The 23158-nt window shown below is 40.3% G+C and overlaps 1 protein-coding gene across 1 annotated transcript in view; it reads left to right on the top strand.

The window, feature by feature from the left end:
• man1a2 (mannosidase, alpha, class 1A, member 2) overlaps window positions 1-23158 on the top strand; it is a 161590-nt gene that overhangs the window by 108465 nt on the left and 29967 nt on the right. Inside the window, exons 7-9 of the mRNA XM_059343553.1 lie at window positions 4687-4781; window positions 7974-8097; window positions 13778-13871. Of these exons, the coding sequence (XP_059199536.1) occupies window positions 4687-4781; window positions 7974-8097; window positions 13778-13871 (313 nt within the window). The remainder of the gene's footprint in view (window positions 1-4686; window positions 4782-7973; window positions 8098-13777; window positions 13872-23158) is intronic.

Here is a 23158-nt window from a genome sequence, read left to right as displayed (position 1 = left end):
ACAATTATACCAATTCTAGTAATGATAACTTGGGAAATGAAAAATAAACAACAGATGAAATAGATAGTCAACACCATTTCAAGACGTGTATAAAATTATTGTATTCTGCATTATATATTGTTTAAAAAAAAAGTTTGCAGACCAGACAAAATATAAGCCGATATCAAAAGGTACTCTGAAGTCTTCTTTGTTAATCAAATAACTTTATTAAAGTATATGTATCACAAATGTAAACTATGGAACTAAATTACCCTTCTGGGATTATTGAAATCTGAAATCATTATTATGCATTGTTATACCGTTATATATACGATACATACAATGTATTAAATTGTCAACCAATTCTAGAAATGATGCGCTGAGAAAATATAGAATAGATAATATAGATAGTTAACACTAATTCTAAATGACCCCAAACATTGTATTCAGCGTTATATATAATGTTTTAACAAAAGTTTGCATATTGGCACAAATTGGACAGAATATAAGTCTATACTGATGGATACTAATATCACTTTGAATGTCTGGTATCATCCAATAATATCAGTGAACAAATACACTCACCGGCCACTTTATTAGGTGTACTTAATAAAGTGGCATTGTGGTCTTCGTCTGCTTCAAGGTTAGACGTGTTGTGTGTTGTTGTGAGAAGATATTTTTCTCTTTTTCACACCGTTCTCTGTAAACCCCAGAGATGGTTGTTAGATCAGCAGTTTGTGAAACACTTCAGCAGCTTGTCTTCACCATGTCTACATGCCTAAATGCATTGATGTGCTGCCATCTGATTGGCTGTTTTGATATTTGCATTAATTTGTAGTTGAACAGTTGTACCCAATAAAGTGGCTGGTGAGTGTATATGTTATCACAACATCACTCAAATCCATCTTGTCAGGTTTAAGTAAACGTGTCTGAACAGCTGATCAGTGTTGTATGAAGAGCTCCTGGCAGCTTCAGGCGTGGTTTAGCAGCGACACGGGGCGACGGTGACGTAGACTGACAGATGGCTCATCCAATCACCTGCCAACTATTTTAAAAAAGTGCCTGCCCTTTTCCAACAGTTCCCAGTGGCGGCTTCTCAGACGGTTCTGTCTAACAAACCATCTGTCAGCGTCAGCTACGGTTGTGCCCAAACTGATCGTGATGTTCTGCTGCTGTCAAGGATAACTTATATATTAAAAAGCCTTGCAAGCGTTTATGTTTTGAAAAGATCTCCTGAATGTGTGACAGGTGTTTTGGAGGAAGGTGCAGTCTTAAAAACATCCCTCAGGACTCCAGATCTACTTACAAATGTAGCTCAAATTTTTACTATTTTTTTCAGAATATCAGCAAAAGGAGATAATTATTTTGTGGTGATTATGACATTTATGTTCGTCAAGTCTGTTCTCATAGCACCTTCTAATTTTTGCATGTTATTTTAGAATTTTCAGTGTTTCAGCTTCTATGGTTTTTTTTACGCACAAATATAAAATAGTGTAGAAAGAAAGCATTCATTTCTTTCTCCTCACTAATCTCCTCTCATATCGTCCTCATAGGCAGGTGTGTCTCCCCTTGTCTGTCTGTACTCCTCCCATGTTTAACTCCACAGTTTGACCTCCAAGTCGTCAGTAAGATGTCCCACTGGCTGCTTAAGTATTCTGCAAACACCAGCATGTGTTATTGCTCCCTCTCACTTTGCGAGACAGCAGGAATTTTCCATAGATCTGGTCTCTCTATAAAACTGCTCAGCCCTGACAGATTGTGTTGATGAATCAGCCTCCGTCTGCCCCGCGCTGAAGTGCTTCTCTCTGTGGCCCTGCTTTGCCTGACTGCTGTCTGCAAGTCGTACAACTCCCTCTTTGTGCATTTATCCCACAACTGTCCTTCAGGAGTAAAATATACATCGCAAAGACTGGAAATTGAACATCTTAAGAAGGCAGGGACTGACAGTCAGGAAGTATTTGCTTGTCAGTGTTTTTTCTTCTCGACTTTTCTGACAGCCTGGATCAAAATTTAGCTCATCGTTGAGACAGGTTGGAAAGTGTAAAGGGCTCTTTGATACACCTCTGCTGGCAGTCTGGTATCAAGGCTGCCGTCTCCTGAACATTCTGCAGTAAAACTGGATTTCTAAAAACAATTGTCATTATCCTTCAACCAGCTTACACACACAATGTTTTTGTTTTTTTGTAAGTTAGTAAAAGAGTAACACATAACTCAGATTCAGGTCTAAACCACCTTATTTTCTGCTGATTCTGTTTTATAAATCAGTTATTTATGTAACTGAGCTCACCTGTATGAGCCTCACTCTTAACCTCTGTTTTCAGATAAAAAGTTGTGTCACTCCACCACTCATTTGACCTGCCAGTGAGAAATACAGCAAATAAAAGTGCCATTTCATCGACTATGTTTGAGATTTTGCAACAGTGCCAGGTGTCATCAAACACAGCTGTGGCTTATTGTGCCATCTGTAACACTAATGCATCACGTTTCTGCAAACCATCATTATTAGTAGAATTATTATTCTTAAACAGCAGGATGATCAAAGATTGATTTATATAAAGCCCTCGTGTTCAAACTGACTTTAGAAAGTGCTTCACAATTCAGGAATCAAATTAAATGATCATCAAAAGCGTTGTCAGCTCAAATTGAAATTTAAAAAAGATACATTACTTAATAATAAATTAAAATAAAGTGTATAAATGCACCTTTGACATTTGACTGAATGCTGTGCAGCCAGCCAAATCAGACTTGAAACAAACTGAAAACAATGTTTTATTTTAAAGAAACATCTCTCACCTTGAATTTTCAATTTTTTTTTTTTTTTTTTTTCACAAATCCTCTTTGAGGGGCTTTACAGTTTGCAAAGGATACAACACCTTTAGTCCTCTGACCGTCCAAAATATAAACCTACCGGGGAGGAAAAAAAAGAAACCTGTTCACCTGCATATTTATAAATACCAGTTACATGTGGAAAAAGTTGCACACATGGTTTTTGTGCATTCATGTCGTTTGTGCATCTAAATTTTTAATTTTTTATAAAGCACTAATGCAGCTTAGCATAAATTGACAAAAACACTGGCAGACAATTATGTGTTTGATCATAATCTGGTGAACTGCAGTGCACTAAAGATAATTTGCTTACATTCTATATCTCAAAATATAAAACTGGAGAAAAGAAAATGAAGCATCAAGTCGTACGTTTACATATCTATTAGGGAAACACTATAGCGACTGACTTTAAGTTTATTGTATTTTACTATTGGCTATTTTTGTGTGTGATCATAATCTACAAAGAGTCAAGTTGAACTTCAACTTTAAGCATTATGTTTGCCTTGATGTCGGAATGGATACGCAAAATTACATTTTATATATTAATACTGGACAAAAGGAAAGAAGCATCAGGTGGTATTTGAGAAACACTATAGCAACTACATTTTTTTATTATGATGTCAGTTTGCTGTATGTCTTTATCAGCTCAGTTTCTTTCTCTCTGCACCACCTTTAGTTCTTGTTTTAGTTGGTTTAAGATTTTATTATTTTCCTTATATGGGTTATGAAGGCCTATTTTTCATCTGTGTGCTCTTCAGCTGTCTAAAAGCAGATCGAGCTCGAACAGCCCATGTCCCGCTGTGAACGTCTAGTTTACTTTCATCTAGGTTTGCAACTCAAGCTGTGAATAATTAGATTTTTTAAATAAGCGCTCATATTTTGTTTGGACATAAATGTGACACCTTTGTACAGATACTTCAGTGGGTTCATTCCGCTCTCCACAGGTGTCCCTGAAATGAAAATTCAGCTTGACTTACACATATTGTTATTAAACTGAGTATTTTCAAGCAAAGGAGTGGTTTCTATCTGCTCTCTGTGCATGAAAAACTGTGGTAAAAATCCTGTACAGTGTTCATGTGAGTTTTGTTAACCATGAACAAAACAAAAATGGGTTCTATCAACATTTGGAAGAATGAAACTCAGTCACTCACTCATAATCTTTTGTTTATTTGCTATTTTTTTGGATTTTATCATAAGTTGTCTGTCTTCTAAGCAGCTTTACACCATCCACAGTTTCATTTTTAGCGTTCAGCATATGTTCGTATGCTGTTCAGCAGCAGAATAACCTTAGTTTTCCTTTTATCTCTTTGATTGGCACTCTGAGAAAAGAACAAGGCCTCACCCGATTTTTCTGAGCCTTCATCTGTCAAACAAGTGCAAGAACTTGTGTAATCTCAAAACGAACACATGTCCATTCCTCTCCATCAGTCTGTATAAATTAGACGCCAGTCACGATAATAGAAACTCAACTCTGACTGTGTACTTTGGTATCTCTCTCTGCTCGTTCGCTGCGGTTTGACCTCCAAGCTTTTCTTCTAGACATCTCAGTGGTATTCTTGCAACATTTCATATTACTGCAGCGTGGTTTGAAGGGAAGTTTTGCATATATTAGACTGCCAGTCTTTTCCATAAATCTTTTCAGCTCTGACACTTTGTGGCCATCATTTAGCAATCGTTTGTCTCCTGACATCTCACTTGGGCTCCTTTGCCTTCATCCTGCATTTGTTTTGGTGGTTGGCAGTTGTTTTATGCTTGTAACTGTCAGCTGCGAGAAGAATTTTAAGCAGGGAAGGTTGATGGGTGGCAGAATATTTCAGGTGAACGTGAGAAACGGGAGAATTAACCAGTCTTAAAGTTAACTCTTTCTTCCTCTCTCTCCAGGTTTTCAAGCTCAAGGCGGTCCAGCTCGCCGAGAAGCTGCTTCCAGCCTTCAACACCCCGACAGGAATCCCCTGGGCCATGGTCAACCTGAAGAGGTTAGTGAAAACCATCCCCTTTACTCATATGAGGTGAGATGTGCCACTCAAGATCAATGACAGTCGACCGAGCAGCCTGAATGCTGTGTCAATTTCAGCTTTACCCTTTACCTAAAGATTTTTCAGCCGGCTACAACTTTGAGACACATTCCTGCATAGTCCACGGTTTTAGGATTGTCCCACCATTAAATCGTCAGGAGCTTGAAGGCTGTCATTTTGAGCCATTTATGCACACTTTCTCTAAGTCCTCAATTCTGCAGACTTTGCCTGAGGGAATTACCCAGAATTCATAGCATTGTGGTATTAAATCACAGGGTCACCAAGGAAAGGCAGGAAGCATAAAAATATAAAAAAACGCAACTGTGATTGGGCCTCTATCGACCTGTCTGTCTGTCTGTCTGTCTGTCTGTCTGTCTGTCTGTCTGTCTGTCTGTCTGTCTGTCTGTCTGTCTGTCTGTCTATCTATCTATCTATCTGTCTATCTATCTATCTATCTATCTATCTATCTATCTATCTATCTATCTATCTATCTATCTATCTATCTATCTATCTATCTATCTATCTATCTATCTATCTATCTATCTATCTATCTATCTATCTATCTATCTATCTATCTATCTATCTATCTATCTATCTATCTATCTATCTATCTATCTATCTATCTATATCCATCCATCCATCCCTCCATCCTTTTTTCCTTCTATCAATCCATCCATCCATCCATCCATCCTTTTTTCCTTTCTTCCATCCATCCATCCTTTTTTCTTTTCTTCCATCCATCCATCCTTTTTTCTTTTCTTCCATCCATCCATCCTTTTTTCCTTTCTTCCTTCCATCCATCCATCCATCTATCCATCCACCCAGCCAGCTGGTAAATATGTAATTCATTTAACTTTATACACTTTTGGGTAACTTCAGTCTTTAATACATCAGGTGAGGATTTATTAGTTGATTTAGTTTTTGTATTAATGGTAGTGGAGTAAAACGTAAAATATTTGCCTCCAAATTATAGTGGAGCAGAATTATAAAGTGGCATACACTGGAAATACTCAAGGAAAGAAATGACTGTAAAGAAGTGGATTAAAACTATGTTTAACTACAATAAATGTGCTCTTCTGTGTGTGGGTATTTTAGTTTCAGCAACTCATTACATGCAAGTAATCATGTAATCCATTGATAATATAAACATATTGGTTGTTGCTGCCTTAGAGTCAGCTAGGATATTCAAATGTAAATGGTAAAATGGTAAATGGACTGCACTTATATAGCGATTTTATCCAAAGCGCTTTACACTACAGACTGCGCACATTCACCCGTTCACACACACATTCATACTGGTGGTTGAGGCTACCACACTGGTGCCACCTGCCACCATTGGGAATTCATTAATACACTGATGAATGCAGCATCGGGAGCCATTTTTGGGGTTCAGTATCTTGCCCAAGGATACTTCGACATGTAGGCTGCCACAGTCAGGGATCGAACCACCAACCTTCCGATCAGTGGGTTATCGCTCATCAACTGAGCCACAGCTGCCCCACACAAAAAAAATCATGATTGTTTTCACTGCAAAGTTTTCTTATGTTCCTCCCACTCCGGTGTTAACAAGCAGCTGGGTTTATGTATCATTAAGAAGATTTTCATACAATATTTTTGCCTTACAGTCACTTGGCACTTGAACAAATGCATCTTGGTTTTTGTATACTGCCCATTTAACAACTCTGTTTAAAATGTCTTTTGGTTTTATAATTCAGTCCGCCCACACTGGTGTTTTTAATGTTGTTGCCTCATTAGACCTCTTCACAGGACTGTGTGGGTTTGTATGAACTATACCTACTCGTTCATCATTATTTTTACAGAATTCTGGTGCCCTTTTGTTATTCTAACATGACTTTACTTAACTTTAACCTGAAAAGAATCAGTTGGAATGAATCAAAATAGATTTCAGGGTGAATTTTTGTTTTAAAAGGTAGCAAAAGCAAAAAACAAAAAGTGTTAAATTAAACGCATAGAAAGATGGAGTGGCTGTTAAGCTTGTAACAGTGGTATTACCATGACATTTACATCCTTTTCTGCTCCTCTGATTGGTTTTGTTGCCTTTTTTTCATATCATTGTACCTCTAAAGAGTGTGTGAGTGTGTGCTCTTACTACCTCCCTCCACCCTCCACAACTCTCTCTCTCTGTGCTATCAATTTACTTATTCATTGAGTGAAACAATAAAATAAAGTAGAATTGCCATATTAACCTACAGGCCATTTTGTTGCTAAGAGCCCTGGCTACCAGCATCCTGCTATATGCATTGTATTGTTAAGGATGTGTGTGTAGAGAGTATCTCCTCTTCTAGAAGGTAATTTCAATTTGTTAGAGAGCCGACACTTAATGTTTTGTCTCCATCTCCCACCAGACAAACACACATACACACATACACACAGAGTAAAAAACACAGCTACACATGTCTATACATCCACTAATCCCCCACAGGAATAATTGTACACAGCGAAACTCAATCTACACACATACAAAATACACACATATATAACACAGTGTCTCTTTTCCTGCTTCAGACAAACACACACTTCCTCCTCACACACAGCCAAACACACACACGAGTTGCAACCCATTAATTTTACATGCTCTCATGTAAAATTGAAGCGGTTCCAGATGCCTTCTGTGACACATATGGTCCTGTGTAAATGTGACCAAGACTAACTCCTGAACTGGTGGTGAACCTGTTGAACAGGCTGCAATAAATCCTACACTAACACACTGTGAGTGTGTGTGTGTGTGTGTGTGTGTGGTGTTTCGCTATATTTTTAAGTATATGTTCTGTTGGAGTTTTTTTTTATTATAAATATGGGGGAGTTCAGCTTGAGAAAATGTCTTACATTTAGAGACAATTACTTTTGCATTTTAAGCCTTATTTAGCCTGCCCTGCAGGGATATGCAAATACCTGTCCAAACCTTATTATTTACATAAATCATGTTTTCTATAGGCATACTTAAAGTTGCAATCATCAAGATTTTAGTCTTTTTCTTCTTCATTATAGATGCTACAACCTCATATTAGTGAGGTTTTTTTTTTTTTTTAGCATAGAGAGACCCTTTTCAGGGTCCTGATCACAGACAGTGATATATATATATTTTATAACTGTATATAAAGAAGGTTGACTGACAGCTTCTTCCTCTTCCAGTGGCGTTGGTCGTAACTGGGGCTGGGCGTCAGCAGGCAGCAGCATCCTGGCTGAGTTTGGGACTCTGCACATGGAGTTCGTTCACCTCACCTACCTGACAGGAAACCCCGCCTACTACCAGAAGGTAACGCTGGTTTAATCATGTTGTGGTTGTGTCCGGTGTGCAGCATGTCTGCAAGTCTTCTTTATCAGTGTTTGTAAATAAACCTGTATTTCAGTCAAATATGCAATATAAATACTGCTGAGGGGATAGGTTTCATGGCAGTAATAAATGCCTTAATAAAAATTGTGGACTTCCGGCGGCGCCATGTTCATGTAGGACGCAAAAGTTTGAGCTCTGCTGATTAACCACCCTAACAAACGACATTTGAACTAAACCCGGCAAAAAACATGCCCAACGACACCACAAAGACAAACGCTACCGATAGACTCTCCAGATATCAATTAAGAAACAAAGAAGGGGAGGAGAAGTCAGTAGAAACAGCTGACGCTAACAAGCCTGCTAAGCCTGACACAGCTAGCACTAGCAAAGGTGCTCAAGCAGCGGCCAAAAATATGGATGAGATGCTGCAAGCTATCGTCCAATCCAACCGAGATATCAGGAGGACATTTTACAGATGAGAATGGATGTAAAGGAATTTAAAGGCCAAACCAAGGAATCATTCACAAGACTTGAAACATCAGTTGGAGGTTTAAGTGCACAACTCACGAAACTTGAGAAGAGGGTCGTTGACGCGGAGGAGCGTATAACAACCACGGAGGAGTCGACCGCGGCTCACGGGAAAGCCATTGGCTTCCTACTGCAGCGTGAGGCGGAACTTATGGAACGGTGTGAGGATCTTCAGAACCGGGCGAGAAGGCGAAACTTAAGGCTGTATCAGGTCCCTGAAGGAAGCGAGGGAGGTGACATGGTGGCCTTCATTAAAAAACTACTGCCGAAGGTGCTGACAGACTGGCCGCTAACGGAGGATGACATCAGGATTGAACGGGCGCACAGAGTGCCTATGTCGAAACCGAAAGGTAATGATCCCCCTCGCTCCATCGTGATTGCGTTCGTGGACTACGCGGTGAAGGAACAGATCCTGCAGCGAGCCTGGAAACAGCGCATAGTCAAGATGGATGAGAGGCAGATTTACTTCGATAATGACTACTCACCGGAGTTGCAGAGGAAACGTGCTCAGGTCAGATATGTTGTTAAACAGCTGAAGGATAAAAATATTAAAGCTAAGTGCATGTACCCGGCTCGGCTGAGGATGACGGTGGACTCGGAGGAAAAAACTTTTCAAACGGTGATGGATGCAATCCCGGTACTGAGGGACTTAAAGATCCAGGTCCGAGTTGACGAGCGGGATAAAGTGGAACGGGAGCTGACCAGGCACAGGTGGGAGAGACGGGACGGCAAACGAGGCGGACGGAAAGTCGGCATGTTTACAGAAGAAGACTACAGGTTTTTCTTCCCCTGAAATATCTGGGCATGTGATGCGGGAAGTAAAGGGTTTCTTTTTCCCTTACATTAGACAGCTTTGTACAGCTGTGAATTATATTTTGTTTGATGGACTTAAGTTTAAAAAAAAAAAAAAAAAAAAGTTTAATGTTCTCCTTAACCTCCCATTACAGTGGTGTTGTTGGGGTACATATATGTTTTAGACTTATTTTAAGTTTATATTACTATTCTTCTTATATATTTGTTTCTCTCTATATTATGCCGAGCTAGAATATAACAATAGCATATTATTTAATCGTTTTGGGTGGTGGCATCAGCTGCTCTTGACTCAATATGAGTGATTTACACTCAGCCATTATAAGGCCGCAGCAGTTTACCCGACGGCGTGGGACTGCTGCACAATGTGACATTATCCCGGAGGGACTCCGCCACCCTCCGCCCAGTTCCACACGGGGACTGGTCACTCCTGGAGTTAGGCCAGTTGAGGACTTGGAAGCCAGTTTGATGTGTTTGTTTTCTGATGTTCTTTGTTGGAAATTGTTCATAGTTTCTGTTTTTTCATATGTTACTTCCTTGACAATTGATAAGACTTTTACAAATGGTGACAGTGCATCTGGGACTTTTGAACTGAATGCAAGGCATTATGACAGCGAAGATTAAAAATAGTGTCCTATGGATTGGTTGACTGTGGTTAGTTACAACATAAAGGGTCTGGGAAGTCCGGTTAAAAGAAAGAAAATACTCAATCAACTTAAAGCTCTACACTGCTCTATTGCAATGTTACAAGAGACACACTTGTCTGAGGCAGAACATCTTAAATTAAAGAGGGATTGGGTGGAACAAATATACAGCGCATCTTATGAAAGAGGGAGAAAACGAGGGGTTGCTATTCTTTTTGGAAGGAATGTCTTTTTTAACAATGAAAAGGTACTCGAAGATAAGGATGGCAGATATATCATGGTGATAGGTACGATTGGGGACAACAGGTTTACATTCCTGAACCTGTATGCACCAAATGAGGACTGTCCAAATTTTTTAAAGAAAATAGCATCCAAATTGGCAGACGAAGGGGAGGGAATCATAGTGGTTGGAGGAGACTATAATTGTGTACTAAATCAGAATATGGACCGACTACCTGTTGAGAAGGGACCTCGAACTAGAAAATCAGTAACTGTTCGGGGAATGATGGATGAGTTGGGCTTGATTGATGTATGGCGTTATCATCATCCCAGAGACAAAGATTATACATATAGGTCCCAGGTTCACGGGAGTTACTCCAGATTAGATGACAGAGTGACAGAGTGCAAGATAGAACCTATAACCTTGTCGGATCATGGCCCCATTAAAATGAAAAATAAATTTAGGTCGGGAAAAAACATTCAAATATTGGAGACTTAATGTCTCAATATTGAATGACCCCCTAATCCAACAGGAACTTTGTGACAGGTTAAAAGAATATATGGTTATAAATGACAGCGGAGATGTTACTCTGTCTATTTTATGGGATGGTGCCAAAGCTGTTATGAGGGGACATATCATTGAAATTACATCAAGGATTAAAAAACAAAGAGAAGCCAGGAGACAAGAATTGGAGACTAAAATTAGGAGGTTAGAAAGGGAACACAAAATATCAAGAAGGGGGAATATACTGGAATTGCTAAAACAGGAGAGACAAAAATTAGATGACCTACTCACATATAAAGCAGAGGGAATGCTCAGATTTGTGAAAAGGAAATATTATGAAATGGGTAACAAAGCAAGTAGATTATTGGCATTTCAGTTACGGAAGGCTCAATCAAACCGTGTTGTACCCAAAATTAAACATCCTGACACAAATAAAATTACCTCTCAACCGAAAGAAATTGCAGAGGCGTTTGCTGCATACTATAAAAAATTGTATGAAGGTCAAGAATTATTAGGGAAGAAGGAGAAAATAACAAAACTTTTGGATATGATACAACTGAATAGGTTATCACAAGATGAGGCTGGGATGCTAAGCTCCCCCATAACTATACAGGAAGTTAGAGATAGTATTACTAAGTTAAAGAACAATAAATCCCCGGGTGTCGATGGATACTCTGGGGAATACTATAAATTTTTTGTTGACGAGCTAGCCCCAATTTTATGTCGTGTATATAATTATGCTCTGGATGAAAGGGATCCCCCAAAAACCTGGTCAGAGGCAATTATTTCGGTTATACACAAAGAGGGAAAGGACCCCACTCAATGTATGGGATACCGGCCAATAAGTTTGCTTTGTCAGGATTTAAAAATCTTGACTTCCATCTTGGCTAATAGAATACAGAAATGCATTCAAAGATTAGTGAACTCGGACCAAACAGGGTTCATTTCCGGACGGCAGGGCACTAATAATGTTAGCCTTAAATCTACAATCTATTGCTTCTAATAGAAAGACCCCATCAATGCTCCTCAGCCTCGATGCCGAAAAAGCATTCGATAGGCTGGACTGGACATTTTTGGAGCAAACGCTGGCTCGTATGGGCTTTAACGAAACCTTTCTGCATTGGATTGGAGTGTTTTATATGAACCCGCGTTCTAGAGTCAGAGTTAATGGTCAATGCTCCGATCTCTTTGATGTGGGACGGGGGACAAGGCAGGGGGACGCACTTTCGCCGGCCCTGTTTGCTCTCAGCATTGAGCCCCTTGCGGAATTGATTAGATCCAACCCCCTTATACAAGGGATAAGAGATGAGGGTGGGCACCAACATAAAATAGCTCTATACGCTGACGACATATTATTATTTATTGAAAATCCCGTCCAATCAATCCCAGCTCTTTTACAAAATCTTAACGACTATGGTCTAGTATCTTGAGCTTGAGAGTTATTGACCAGTTGTTCTGTGATAATGTTCTACAGCCATTCTCATATCTCCAAGACAAATTCTTTTTACCTCAAAGTGATATGTTCAGGTATTTTCAGATTAGGCATTACATCACAAATCAGGCAGATTGGAATACAATTAAAGGTGCCCCGTCACACACAGAAATGTACTTTATCAATATAATTAGACATCAAGTACCAAACAAAAAACATGTCTCCCACATATACAGAAACTTGTTATTAGACACATCGGATAATACTCTTTATTTAAAAAATAAATGGGAACTGGAGTTAAATATTACAATTGAGGATGGGGAGTGGGAAACAATATGCACTGGATGTCATAAGGGTATAAATAGTAACATGTGGAAAGAGTTTGACTGGAAAATGAAGACAAGATTCTTTAAGACACCTTTGGTGGTTTCCAAATTTGTAGATGAGCCAGCTGCATTATACTGCTGGAGAGAATGTGGGATGGTTGGCGACCACTCACACATATTTTGGGATTGCCCAAAGGTGCTTCCTTTTTGGGAGGGGGTAAAGACCGAGATCGATACAGTATTGGGGATTGATTTACTGTTTAGCCCAAGTCAGTTTCTCTTTGACCTAATTCCTGGCGACACTTACACCAAGGACCAAAAGTACTTGTTACACATACTTTTGATGACTGCTAGAAAAATGGTGACAATAAAATGGAGGAATCCACGGCCACCTACAGTGGCACAGTGGAAACAGAAGTTGAGGGAGGTTTATGGAATGGAGGCTTTGACTGCTCAGTTACAATTACGGTCAGATATCTTTAAGAGGAGGTGGCTACCTATTGCAAGGTATTTCTCTAGCTGAAGGGATCTCACACTGTGCTGTACTGTCCTGACTGTCCAATATTCTTTCATTTATTTATTTAATTATACTGTATTCATTATTATTCAGCTTGCTGTAACCCAGTATGTCTTCTGTCTTTTATTTAGTTTTATTTCGCACTGCCATGTGTACTCTGTGCTGTTGTCAAGGAATGTTTTGTACCATGTTCTTTCTTGTTGAATAAAAATAAAGTTAAAAAAAAAAAAAAAAATTGTGATAGAGTTTAAATATCTTGTAAAACCCGAATTTCAATAAAAGTTGGGTTGCTGTAAAAAAAAAAAAGAAGTAATAAAAACAGAATAGAATTGTTTTTAAATCCCCTTCAACATCAATTTAAATTTAATACAGTTCAAAGACAAGATATCTGCTGTTCACAATGATAAACTTTTTGTAAATATATACACTCATTCTGAATTTGATGCATTTTGGTTTACTTTGAATAGCAGAACATTGCATAAAAACAAAGAAAAAGTGATATTCTGTGTATTGAAATATTACAGTTTGATTAAAAAAAATGTTTAAATCAATTGAGGAAGACATAAACAATATTAATATCATGAAATAGACTTGTCTGGTGTGAAAATATGATGACTTTATTTCCTTTTTTTCAGTAAAAATATTATCTTTTTATGATTGAAACTCTTGTGTTGATCTCAGGTGATGCACATCCGGAAGCTGCTTGCCAAAATGGACCGACCCAACGGGCTCTACCCAAACTACCTGAACCCTCGTACGGGTCGCTGGGGTCAACGTAAGTAGACCTAAAACGGCATCACAACATTTTATCTTGCAGTCACTTTGGCGTTAAGTCGCTGCTTCACATTATAGTCTTGATACAAGTCCCGAGTTTAATTCCAAAAGCTTTTACATACATGTTTCTGCTCTTTTGTGGTTAAAAGTAAATGAAAATGTAGCCTAAATAGCACATTTTGTGAAACTATCACACATTTGAACCTCCTGGATCATTGATTTACAAGCAGCCAGCTGGGAGAAGATTTTTCTTGTCAGCTTTAAGTGAGCTTGTACTCAGATGTGCTGCTATATGAAGAGAAACAGGAGAAATTAACACAAAGTGAAGGAAAGAGAAGGAGCAGAATGGATCGTCTTTAATGAGAACAAATTGAAGCAAGTAGAAGAAGATAAGAGAGGGAACACGGCATTCCCAGTATATTGATTAAGTTTTGGCCTTCTGCCCGGGGAAATTAACAGCTCACTAAGTAAAGTTAGACATGCAGTAACACACTATTCTGACCCTGAAACCTGTCATTTCTGCTTAAAGTAATGCACAACAAGTGTATTATTAAAGGGGGTCTAACACCACGAGTTGATTGCTCCACCAACAAAAAAATAGCATTTCACTCGGCTTGATGCTTGGAAACGGACAAACACCCAGAGTAACTGTGGTCAGAAGCACAAAGTAAGCAAAAAATGAAAACGCATGAAACATTTATATCGTCAGACATAATAGTATAGTGTCACAGGATGTGCCACCATAGCATTTGAGAATAATATAGGATTCGAAATAAAGGTTATGATACAGTATGATCTCAAAATGTCGGTAATGACGAGGCCGGGTCAAAAGTCTTATTCCAAAGAAATTGTGAAGAAAATTACCTTTAATAATGTTACATCTTGGAGATTTTTCAGAGTGTTGCTGAACTGACACTCCTTTGAGTTATCCTCCAAACATTTATACAGAATATTTTACATTTTCTTTCCACACATCGCATTTCTTTCTTTTCTTTCATTTTCTTTCCACACATTCCGGTTGCACCTCCTCTGGTGCCCAAGGGTCAGCTGCAAGGGTCTTCAGCCAGGAACCACCAATCACCAATGTTTCGCTCCTTTAATCCTGGAACATCTCCTGGTGGCGGAGCAGTGACAGGGACGTTTCCCTGTCACCCCCTGCAGCTGATATGTGTTCCCCTCCTGCGGCTGTTGTTGGGTTTAGTTGTTCTTTCGCCAGCTCTTGTCCTTCCTCCTCAGCCAGAGCCAAAAGCTCCCCTTCTCAGCCTCCTCTGCCAACTCTTTGATTGCCTTCTTTAGGTTCCCTCCGGTCACTCCTGCGTCCCTCAGAAGGTGTTTGGTTGACAGCCCCACGTAGCCTCAGCATCCGACTTCCACTTGATAGATGGTCGTCTTCCAGCCAGCCATCCGGCACTCAGCTGTCAGAGTACTTGGCCTTTTTTTGCTCGTAGGCACCCTCGATCCCCTCTTCCGCTGGTATCGTGAGCTCAATGAGCAGCACAGAATTTTTTCCTTAGTGGACCACACCAATATGTCAGGATGGAGAGATGTAATAGTTATCTCGACCAGGAAACGTAGATGCCTGTCGAGGTCCACTCTCATGTTCCACTCCTGATCGGGGGAAAACAGCCTAGCTGTTTCTTTTGACCTGATGTTTCTTCTCCCCCCACCTTCTGTGACGAAACCATAGTTCTCTGCTGATGGTACCCTCTTGCTGCCCTGTCGACAGCACTCCGGCATCTCTGCCAGCTTCCTCAGGACCTGGTCATGGCGCGTGCAGCATTCCTCACTCCTGAACCACTGGTGAAGGTTCCGAGGACATGGAAGGGTGTCATATGTTGAGCGGATGAGGAAGCTGAGCCTTGCTTGCAGGATTTTCCAGAGGTCTGTCCAACTGATATTTCGGTTGATGACTCCCTCCCAGGTTTTCCAGCTTCCTTGTCGGCCCTGTGATGCGGCCTTGATCTTGTAGCGCTCTTCCTCCATCCTCGTCACCTCCGCCACCACCATCTCCTTCCTCTCTTTGCGATCGGCCTTGGACCAGAACCGTGGCACTTCTCCCCACCCTAGGCCTCCTCTTCCTGCCTGGACCCTGCCGACGATCTCTTCATGCTGCTCGACCTCAACCTCAGTTTGAGCGTTCCACTTCTGGCCTGTCGTAATCTTGATGTTCACGTTCCTAATGGTCAGGTCAGTGGACTCTCTCAACTCAAGAATAAGCCTGATCTTTTCCTGCTTATAGCTGAAACTGATGGATTGCAGCAGCAGCTGGAGGGTGTTCCTTCCGAAGAGGCCTGTTTCTGAGAGGCACCATAGTAGCCCCAACCACTTTCTGATGAATGAGTTGGCTTTTCTATCCATCTTACTTGCAGTGGACGAGGGGATATCACTCATTTTCAGCGGCCACATCACCCTCCGATAGAGTGTAAATAGGTAGCACCAGACCTTATACTTCCGCGGGGAGTAGGCTTTGGTCGATCTTTGCCAGGCCTTCTGAGAGCTGTTTCAACACGGTTCTCCCCATCTGTTTTTCCAAAAGTTCTGCGGTGTACTGCCTCCACAGGCTTTTAATGGGTTGCTCAGAAAGGAGTGGGATTTTCTCACCCCCTACGATGAAGATGGTGCTGTCATTTCTGACTCTTCTTCTGAGAGACAGGCTCCGTGATTTTTCTGGCTTGATCCTCATCCAAGCCCACAACATCAGCTCATCCATCCTTTTCAGCAGTCTTGATGTACTTGCTGCTGTCTGAAGGTGGCTGATGACACCGTCCACATATGTCCTCAGTGGGGGTAGTCTCTGCCCGGTTGGTAGCTTGATCCCAGGATGGGAGAGATGGCACACCCCATAGCAATTCCTACCTCTAGCTGCTGCCAGCTGGTGGTGAAATCTTGGAGGGCAAAGCACATCTGCATGTCACTGAAGTAGGATGCAACCATGTTCTTGATGCAGGAGGGCATGTGGAAGAACTCCATGGCATAGTTGATCAGCTGGTGTGGGATGATCCATATGTGTCACAAGATCGAGCCAAACGATGTGGAGGTCTGTCTTCTCCTGCTTGGCCTTCTGGATCTGGTCCCAGATTATTGTAGCTTGGTCAACGCACCCTGGAAAGCCTGGTACACCCGCCTTCTGGCAATTGGTGTCTATGAAGCCGTTCACCAGCAGGTAGGTGGTCATCCTTTTGGCCTGCACAGAGAAGAAGATTTTTCCTTCTACATTTAGCAGGGCGATGTTTCTGAACTGGCTGATGCCTTTGGAGTTTGCTTCCTTTGGGATGAAGACCGCTACAGCCCTTTGCCATTCAGATGGAATGATGCAGTTGCTTTTGCCAGGCAGCTCTCATAAGGTACCATAGTACCTCTAGCACCTTGGGGCAGTTCTTATATAGCTTGTAGGGGACTCCGTTGGGGCCTGGTGTTGATGAGGACCTTGCCTTCCTCACCACCTGCCTGACTTCACTGAGCTTCAAGGGGCATGGTACTGAATTAAGCTGTTGGAGGTGCAGGCCGAGGTACATGCCCTGGTGTTCCTAATGGGACGGTTCTTACTGGATCATTGTATTGCTCTTTGACATGCTGCTCCAGTTGCTCCCTGGTGGTTTCAAGCTTCCCACTCTTCTTCTCCTCCAGCAGCTGTCAACACCATTTTGAAGAAGCTGGCTCGTTCTTTTTGTTTCCGTTTGCTACGCTAGCGGATACTTTCAGCTCTGCGAAGCCTGGACAGTCTTTGCCTCACATCCTCCCACAGGATTTTCAGGCCCTCTTTCTCAGCCAATGTTGCCTTCCTCCAGTTCTTACTGAGTTTCCAGCACCTTCGCACTAGATGGTCAATCTCCTTTTCTCTCCTTCCCTTCTCTCTTTGGGTGGTCCTCTGGTTGGAGGTCACCTCGCCAAACCTGTCCTTGCAGACCTGGTATAGGATGTCCCTGATTGAGCTTGGTTTCCACCCCTCCTCGCAATGATTCCTCCAGAGTCTTGATCAGGTTGATGTCCAGTGTTTGCCATGCTTCTGCTTCGCTTGACTTTGGCCATTTGAGTTTGCTACTTCTAATTGGGTTCTTGGTCTCTGCTTTTGGCTCTGTCCTGTGTGAGTAAGTGGCGACTGGGTCTTGGTGCTCACTGATCATCCAAGCATTCTCAAGGGAGTATTTAATATTTCTTCTTGTTTATTTTGCAACATCTCAGTAGGGAGACTTTTTAAACCTGACTAAGCGTTTAACAGCGACTAAGATGCTGGGTGACAGATGTGTAGAGATTTGTTATCTCAACATTCCAACAGAATATTAAAGCATTGTGGATATTAAAATATTATTTTTTGTGCATGCGCACTTTCCTTCGAAAGTAATTTTTTCCCCCGTCAATCAGATATGAGTATCTGCTCAGTGCTGCTTAGTTCAGTGAAAGGAAATGAAAAGATGAAATCTATTTAAAATTGAATATAATGTGTTGTTTTCATTTGTCCAGGGGAATGACTTGCTGCACAAGAGAGACTCATATTGGGTCTATTCAATTTCACAACTCTCCCAAGTAAATGGGAAATAGACAGTGCACATTTATGGACCAAAACTAAACAGAAGATGGTACCACTCTCAAAATACTGTCTTTTTTTTTTTTAATGACTGCCGTGGTCTAGTGAGATGAAACGTTTTATTTATTTTACTTGTCGACAAAACAAATGGTGAGCACTCATGGATGGATGGATAAATGGAGGGGCTCATTAATGGATGGAAAGGTGGGTTGGCAGCCGGTCTGATGCACTTTTAAAGTTACAGACTTTGGGCCAAACGCAGAGAAAATAAATGGACGGAAGACGAACTGAGGGAGGGTGGATTGATTGATGGACGGATGAGTGCATCAACAGATGGATAGTTAGCTGGCGAGCTGCAAGGCTGGGCAGGTGATGACGGATGTTTTGTGTTTTTTTTCTGTGTGTGTGCACATGGCTCAGGTCTTTGTGTGTGTGTATGAGGGATGCAGCGGTGAGGAAGTTTTTCCATCGGTTAACACCAGTGTTCTCTCATGTGGTGAATCAGTGCTCATCCTTAGCCGGAGAGTGCAATTGAAGCACAGTGCATCATGCTGTATTTGCCAAATGAATATTAGTAGTAATTTTTGTACAGGTGCATCCCAATAAATTAGAATACCACAGAAAAGTTTATTCATGTCAGTAATTCAATTCCAAAAGTGGAAATAACACATTATATAGATCCATTCCACACAGAATGAAACATTTCATGTCTTAATTTATTTAATTTCTTATAATTATAATGATTATGGCTTACACTTTATGAAGACCTAAAATTCAGTGTCTCATAAAATTTTAATATTACAAAAGACCAATTTTAAAAAGTCTGTTTAATATGGAAATGTTGGCCTCTGAAAAGTATGCACATCTATATGCACTCAATACGTGGTTGGGGCTATTATAACTACTGGAATTCTTTTCTTTTCCATGATATTCTAACTTATTGAGATGCACCTGTAAGTTATGATCATACTGACAGGAATGTGATGGGGCCTCATGTATCAAAGAGTGCGTAGCTTTCATCTCACACACGCTTTTTCTCCTAGTAGAGAGGGATCTGTGCGTCATAGATCGCTTTGGTCCTGCAGCTTTAATATCTCCATATTAAACCATCATGGGGATGGTAAACTGCATTTATCATTGTAGTTTGAGTTTAGATATGATACACGTTTTAAATAGAGCATAAAAGACAGTAGTTTCCGCCAGACAAAAGTTTGTGGTGCCACCACGCATGCTCACGGCACCTCGAAAGATTGCGCAGTGGTCCGCATATTCTCACGGCAAGTTCACTTTTCATACATGTTTTTGTGCGTACGCAGCGTTGATACATGAGGCCCCTGGTGTTTTTGTTCCGGTGTTCTGTACAGATCTGACACTTGGCCCCAGCTTTCCGAAGCTCTGCCTGGTGTTGACCGTACAGAGGTCTCCGTGAGACAATAACCTGATGTTTTTAGGTTCATAAAATGTACCCAAACCCACAAATATAAAGGACATATTACTTCAGACATTCCAGTAATCTTACATTGCAATGTCAGCCATGGATTTACTACTGGGAATGCTCTGTGATGATGCTCCTGGAGCAGACACTTTCAGTTTATAATTGTTGCATCTATTGACCTAAGTATCCAATCAATGAATCAATCGAACTTTATTTGTGTAGCACATGTCATATGGGTTAGTGCAGTTCAAAGCGCTTCATAGATGACCATGATCCACCAAAAACAAGACAGAACAACCAAAGACCATAAAAATCATAGAAAAGAATAGAAGAATAGAAAAAAACTAGAGACCAATTCACAAAATAAAAAGAAATGATTCAAATGTAATAATAATAATAAATAAATAAAAATTTAAAATTAAAGAAGAGAAACCCTCCCTAGCTATAAGAAGAGTAATTATAGTAAAACCAAGTGAAATAAAAATTGCAAATTAGATAAAAAGACAAAACAATATAAATTATAATAACAATAAAAGTAAATAAAAGACTAGTGACACTGATAAAAGACCAAAATAAATATAATCTCTAAAAGAGGGATAAATATGACGGGAAAATGAAAAAATAAATAATGCAAAATGTTACAACATAAATACAATGAGATAAGTCAATAAAATAAAATAATATCTATAAACCACACAATGTAATCGTTGTGTACCCAAACACCAGTAACACCGACTAGCCCGGTGGAGCCTACTGTGTGTTTGAGTCTTACAAACACAAATACCACCTTACAAATGTGTATACGGTCTCATTAATTAGCTGCCATCCCACCTTGTTGCCCTCACCTGCTCTGTTGATTACAGCAAAGCAGCACTGGTTTAATTAAAGCCCATAGATGCTCCAGAACCAGCCTGAGCTGCGGTGGAGCCCCCCTGAGCTCTGCATGAGGAGGCTGCATGGTGCAGGAGGAGGGAGGAGGGAGAGAGCTGGGTGAAAGGAATGTAATTAATGTGAAACCCAAAGGGGCTCGCAGCAAAAATGCCCTTGAATGTTGATAAATCCTTGCAAAAATAACAAATGATAAGGCAAAAAGGTGCTTCTGATGATTAGAAAACTTTTCTTAATTTCACCGCATTTGCAGTTAATTTATGTAGCTATGAAGCAATCATGAACTGTAACCTTGTCCACTGTGGATTGTTGTGAGCCAATAGCTTGAGGACTCTTTGCAATGCATTCTGGGGGTAAAATTTAGCTTAATTTTTTTTTTTTTTTTTTTTTTGCAAAAATCTGCTCAACGACCTTTGAACACCAAGACCATATTTTTAGTTTTTTTTTTTGTTAAATCTGTCATACAAACCAAAAACAGTAGCCTTACACACTGAGTCCAATGATTTTTTATTATTCTATTCGGTGCAAAAATTCACAGTATGAGATGAAGAAATAAGAGCATGGAGCATATCAGTTGCTGATAATGGAGCTGTGGAAAAATCTAGGTTGTATCCAGGAGTTCAGTACTCCACTTTGTTAGTTTACTACTTAGTCTAACTACTTAATTTATAAATCTGCATCAACAGAAAGGTTGATGCACAGGAGATCACTGCTCCGTCACGGCTGCTGTAGATGATCCGCCGGCCTTCTGTTCAGCCTGTGAGTCCACTGGAGCAGAAAGCTCTGAGGGGCGGCATTATGCTCTGGCTCGCAGCCAAACACTGCCGGAGAGGCGGCGTGCATTGCATGGCAGACATGAACCTCAAAACGCTGCTGCTCATTCCCTCCCTCATTCAATTTTTTTCACCCATCTACACACGGCTCTGTATGTTTGCATGTTCAACGTTGTTTTGAGATTTGTTGACACTTTCAGACACACATCGCTACATCATTATTCTTGTTAGAAATGTTTTTAATTAACAAAACACACCTCAACAAATCAACAACAAAGATCTTCTTCAGTCGCTGCTCAAGGCGCCGACGTGATGCAGAGATTATCTTTCACAGAGTCAGTAAGGCAGAAAATGACTGTGCATTTAAAGCCCCTTTTTCAGATAAATACAGAATGTTTAAAACTTGTTGTGGGTTTGTTATTTGCATATTTTTGAACACCTGTAACTGCAGATTAAAACAGGGACATCCATTTCACTTCAGCTCCATTTAGACTGAGCTTCCAGCACTAGAGAGAGGCAGCTTGTCTGTCTCATGTTAGATTTATGTGCGCTGACATCTGGGCACAAAATTGACATAAAAAACACCATAACACAAAATCTGTTTGTGGCTGGAGTGTTTCTACTGTATCAGCTGCTGCAAAGGTTTTGTCATCTTCTTAAAAAGTCCAGTAAAAATATAAAATTAGCAGTGCATTTTTTCCATTTTCACTGCCTGTCACATGCAAATAACTGTCTTACTCCCTGGTTCTGATGTGTGTGTTTGAATTATGCACATTTAAATTGTGAATAGTTGTAAATATTGGGTGAGAAATATATGTGAATGTGTGCCTGAGACAGTGTGCGAAGTGTTTGAAGGGGGGAAGCATGTGTCGAGTGTGTGCAAATGTACCGCTGTGTATGAGTTTGTGTATGTGTGTGTTATTGTGGAGTGTAGGTGTGAAGACAGTAGTTAAGCCACACTAATGAGGAATGAGGCTGAGCTCCTCTGTCTTAATGAGTTCCTGCTGTGACTGACAGCCTTATTACCACACACTCCTCTGCCTACACACACACACCACCCACTCCCTCTTTTTAACCTACTCACCAACATTCTTCTTTGCTCTCTCACACACACACACACACACACACACACACACACACACACACACACAAGACACTCTGTTAAACACTCTGGATTTCTAAAAGCAACATTAATTGTTACTGAAACAGAAATAAATCTCAATTGTAATATTTGTTTTTGTAGATTTTTTAAAAATTCGCTAATGTACGGCCTCGTTCACTTATAGTGGGCCAGATGAAAATTCCTTGATTATTTCTCAAAACAGAAAAAAAATAGATGGATGGAAAAAGTAGATGAGGGAGAGAAGGTTGAAAAAAAAAATAATGGGGAAGAAAAATAGAAGAACGAAAAAATAATGCAAAAAAATATATATATTTATGAAAATGGAAGAATGAAGAAAGAAATAATGGGAGAGAAGGAGAGTAGATGTGTGGAAATAAAATAGTGGGTTAAGAAATGGGTTTGAAAAAAATAGATGAGGGAGAGAAGCTCGAAGGTTGAGAAAAAAATAACAAGGGAGAAAAAATAGAAAGGCAAAAAAAAATCATGCCTAAAAATATTATTGAAAAAAAAACTTTTTTTATTATTCTACAGAGCACCAAAGGGG

Source organism: Centropristis striata, chromosome 10, assembly GCF_030273125.1.
Source record: "Centropristis striata isolate RG_2023a ecotype Rhode Island chromosome 10, C.striata_1.0, whole genome shotgun sequence".
Classification (NCBI taxonomy): domain Eukaryota; kingdom Metazoa; phylum Chordata; class Actinopteri; order Perciformes; family Serranidae; genus Centropristis; species Centropristis striata.
This window is presented reverse-complemented; position numbering and strand designations above follow the sequence as displayed.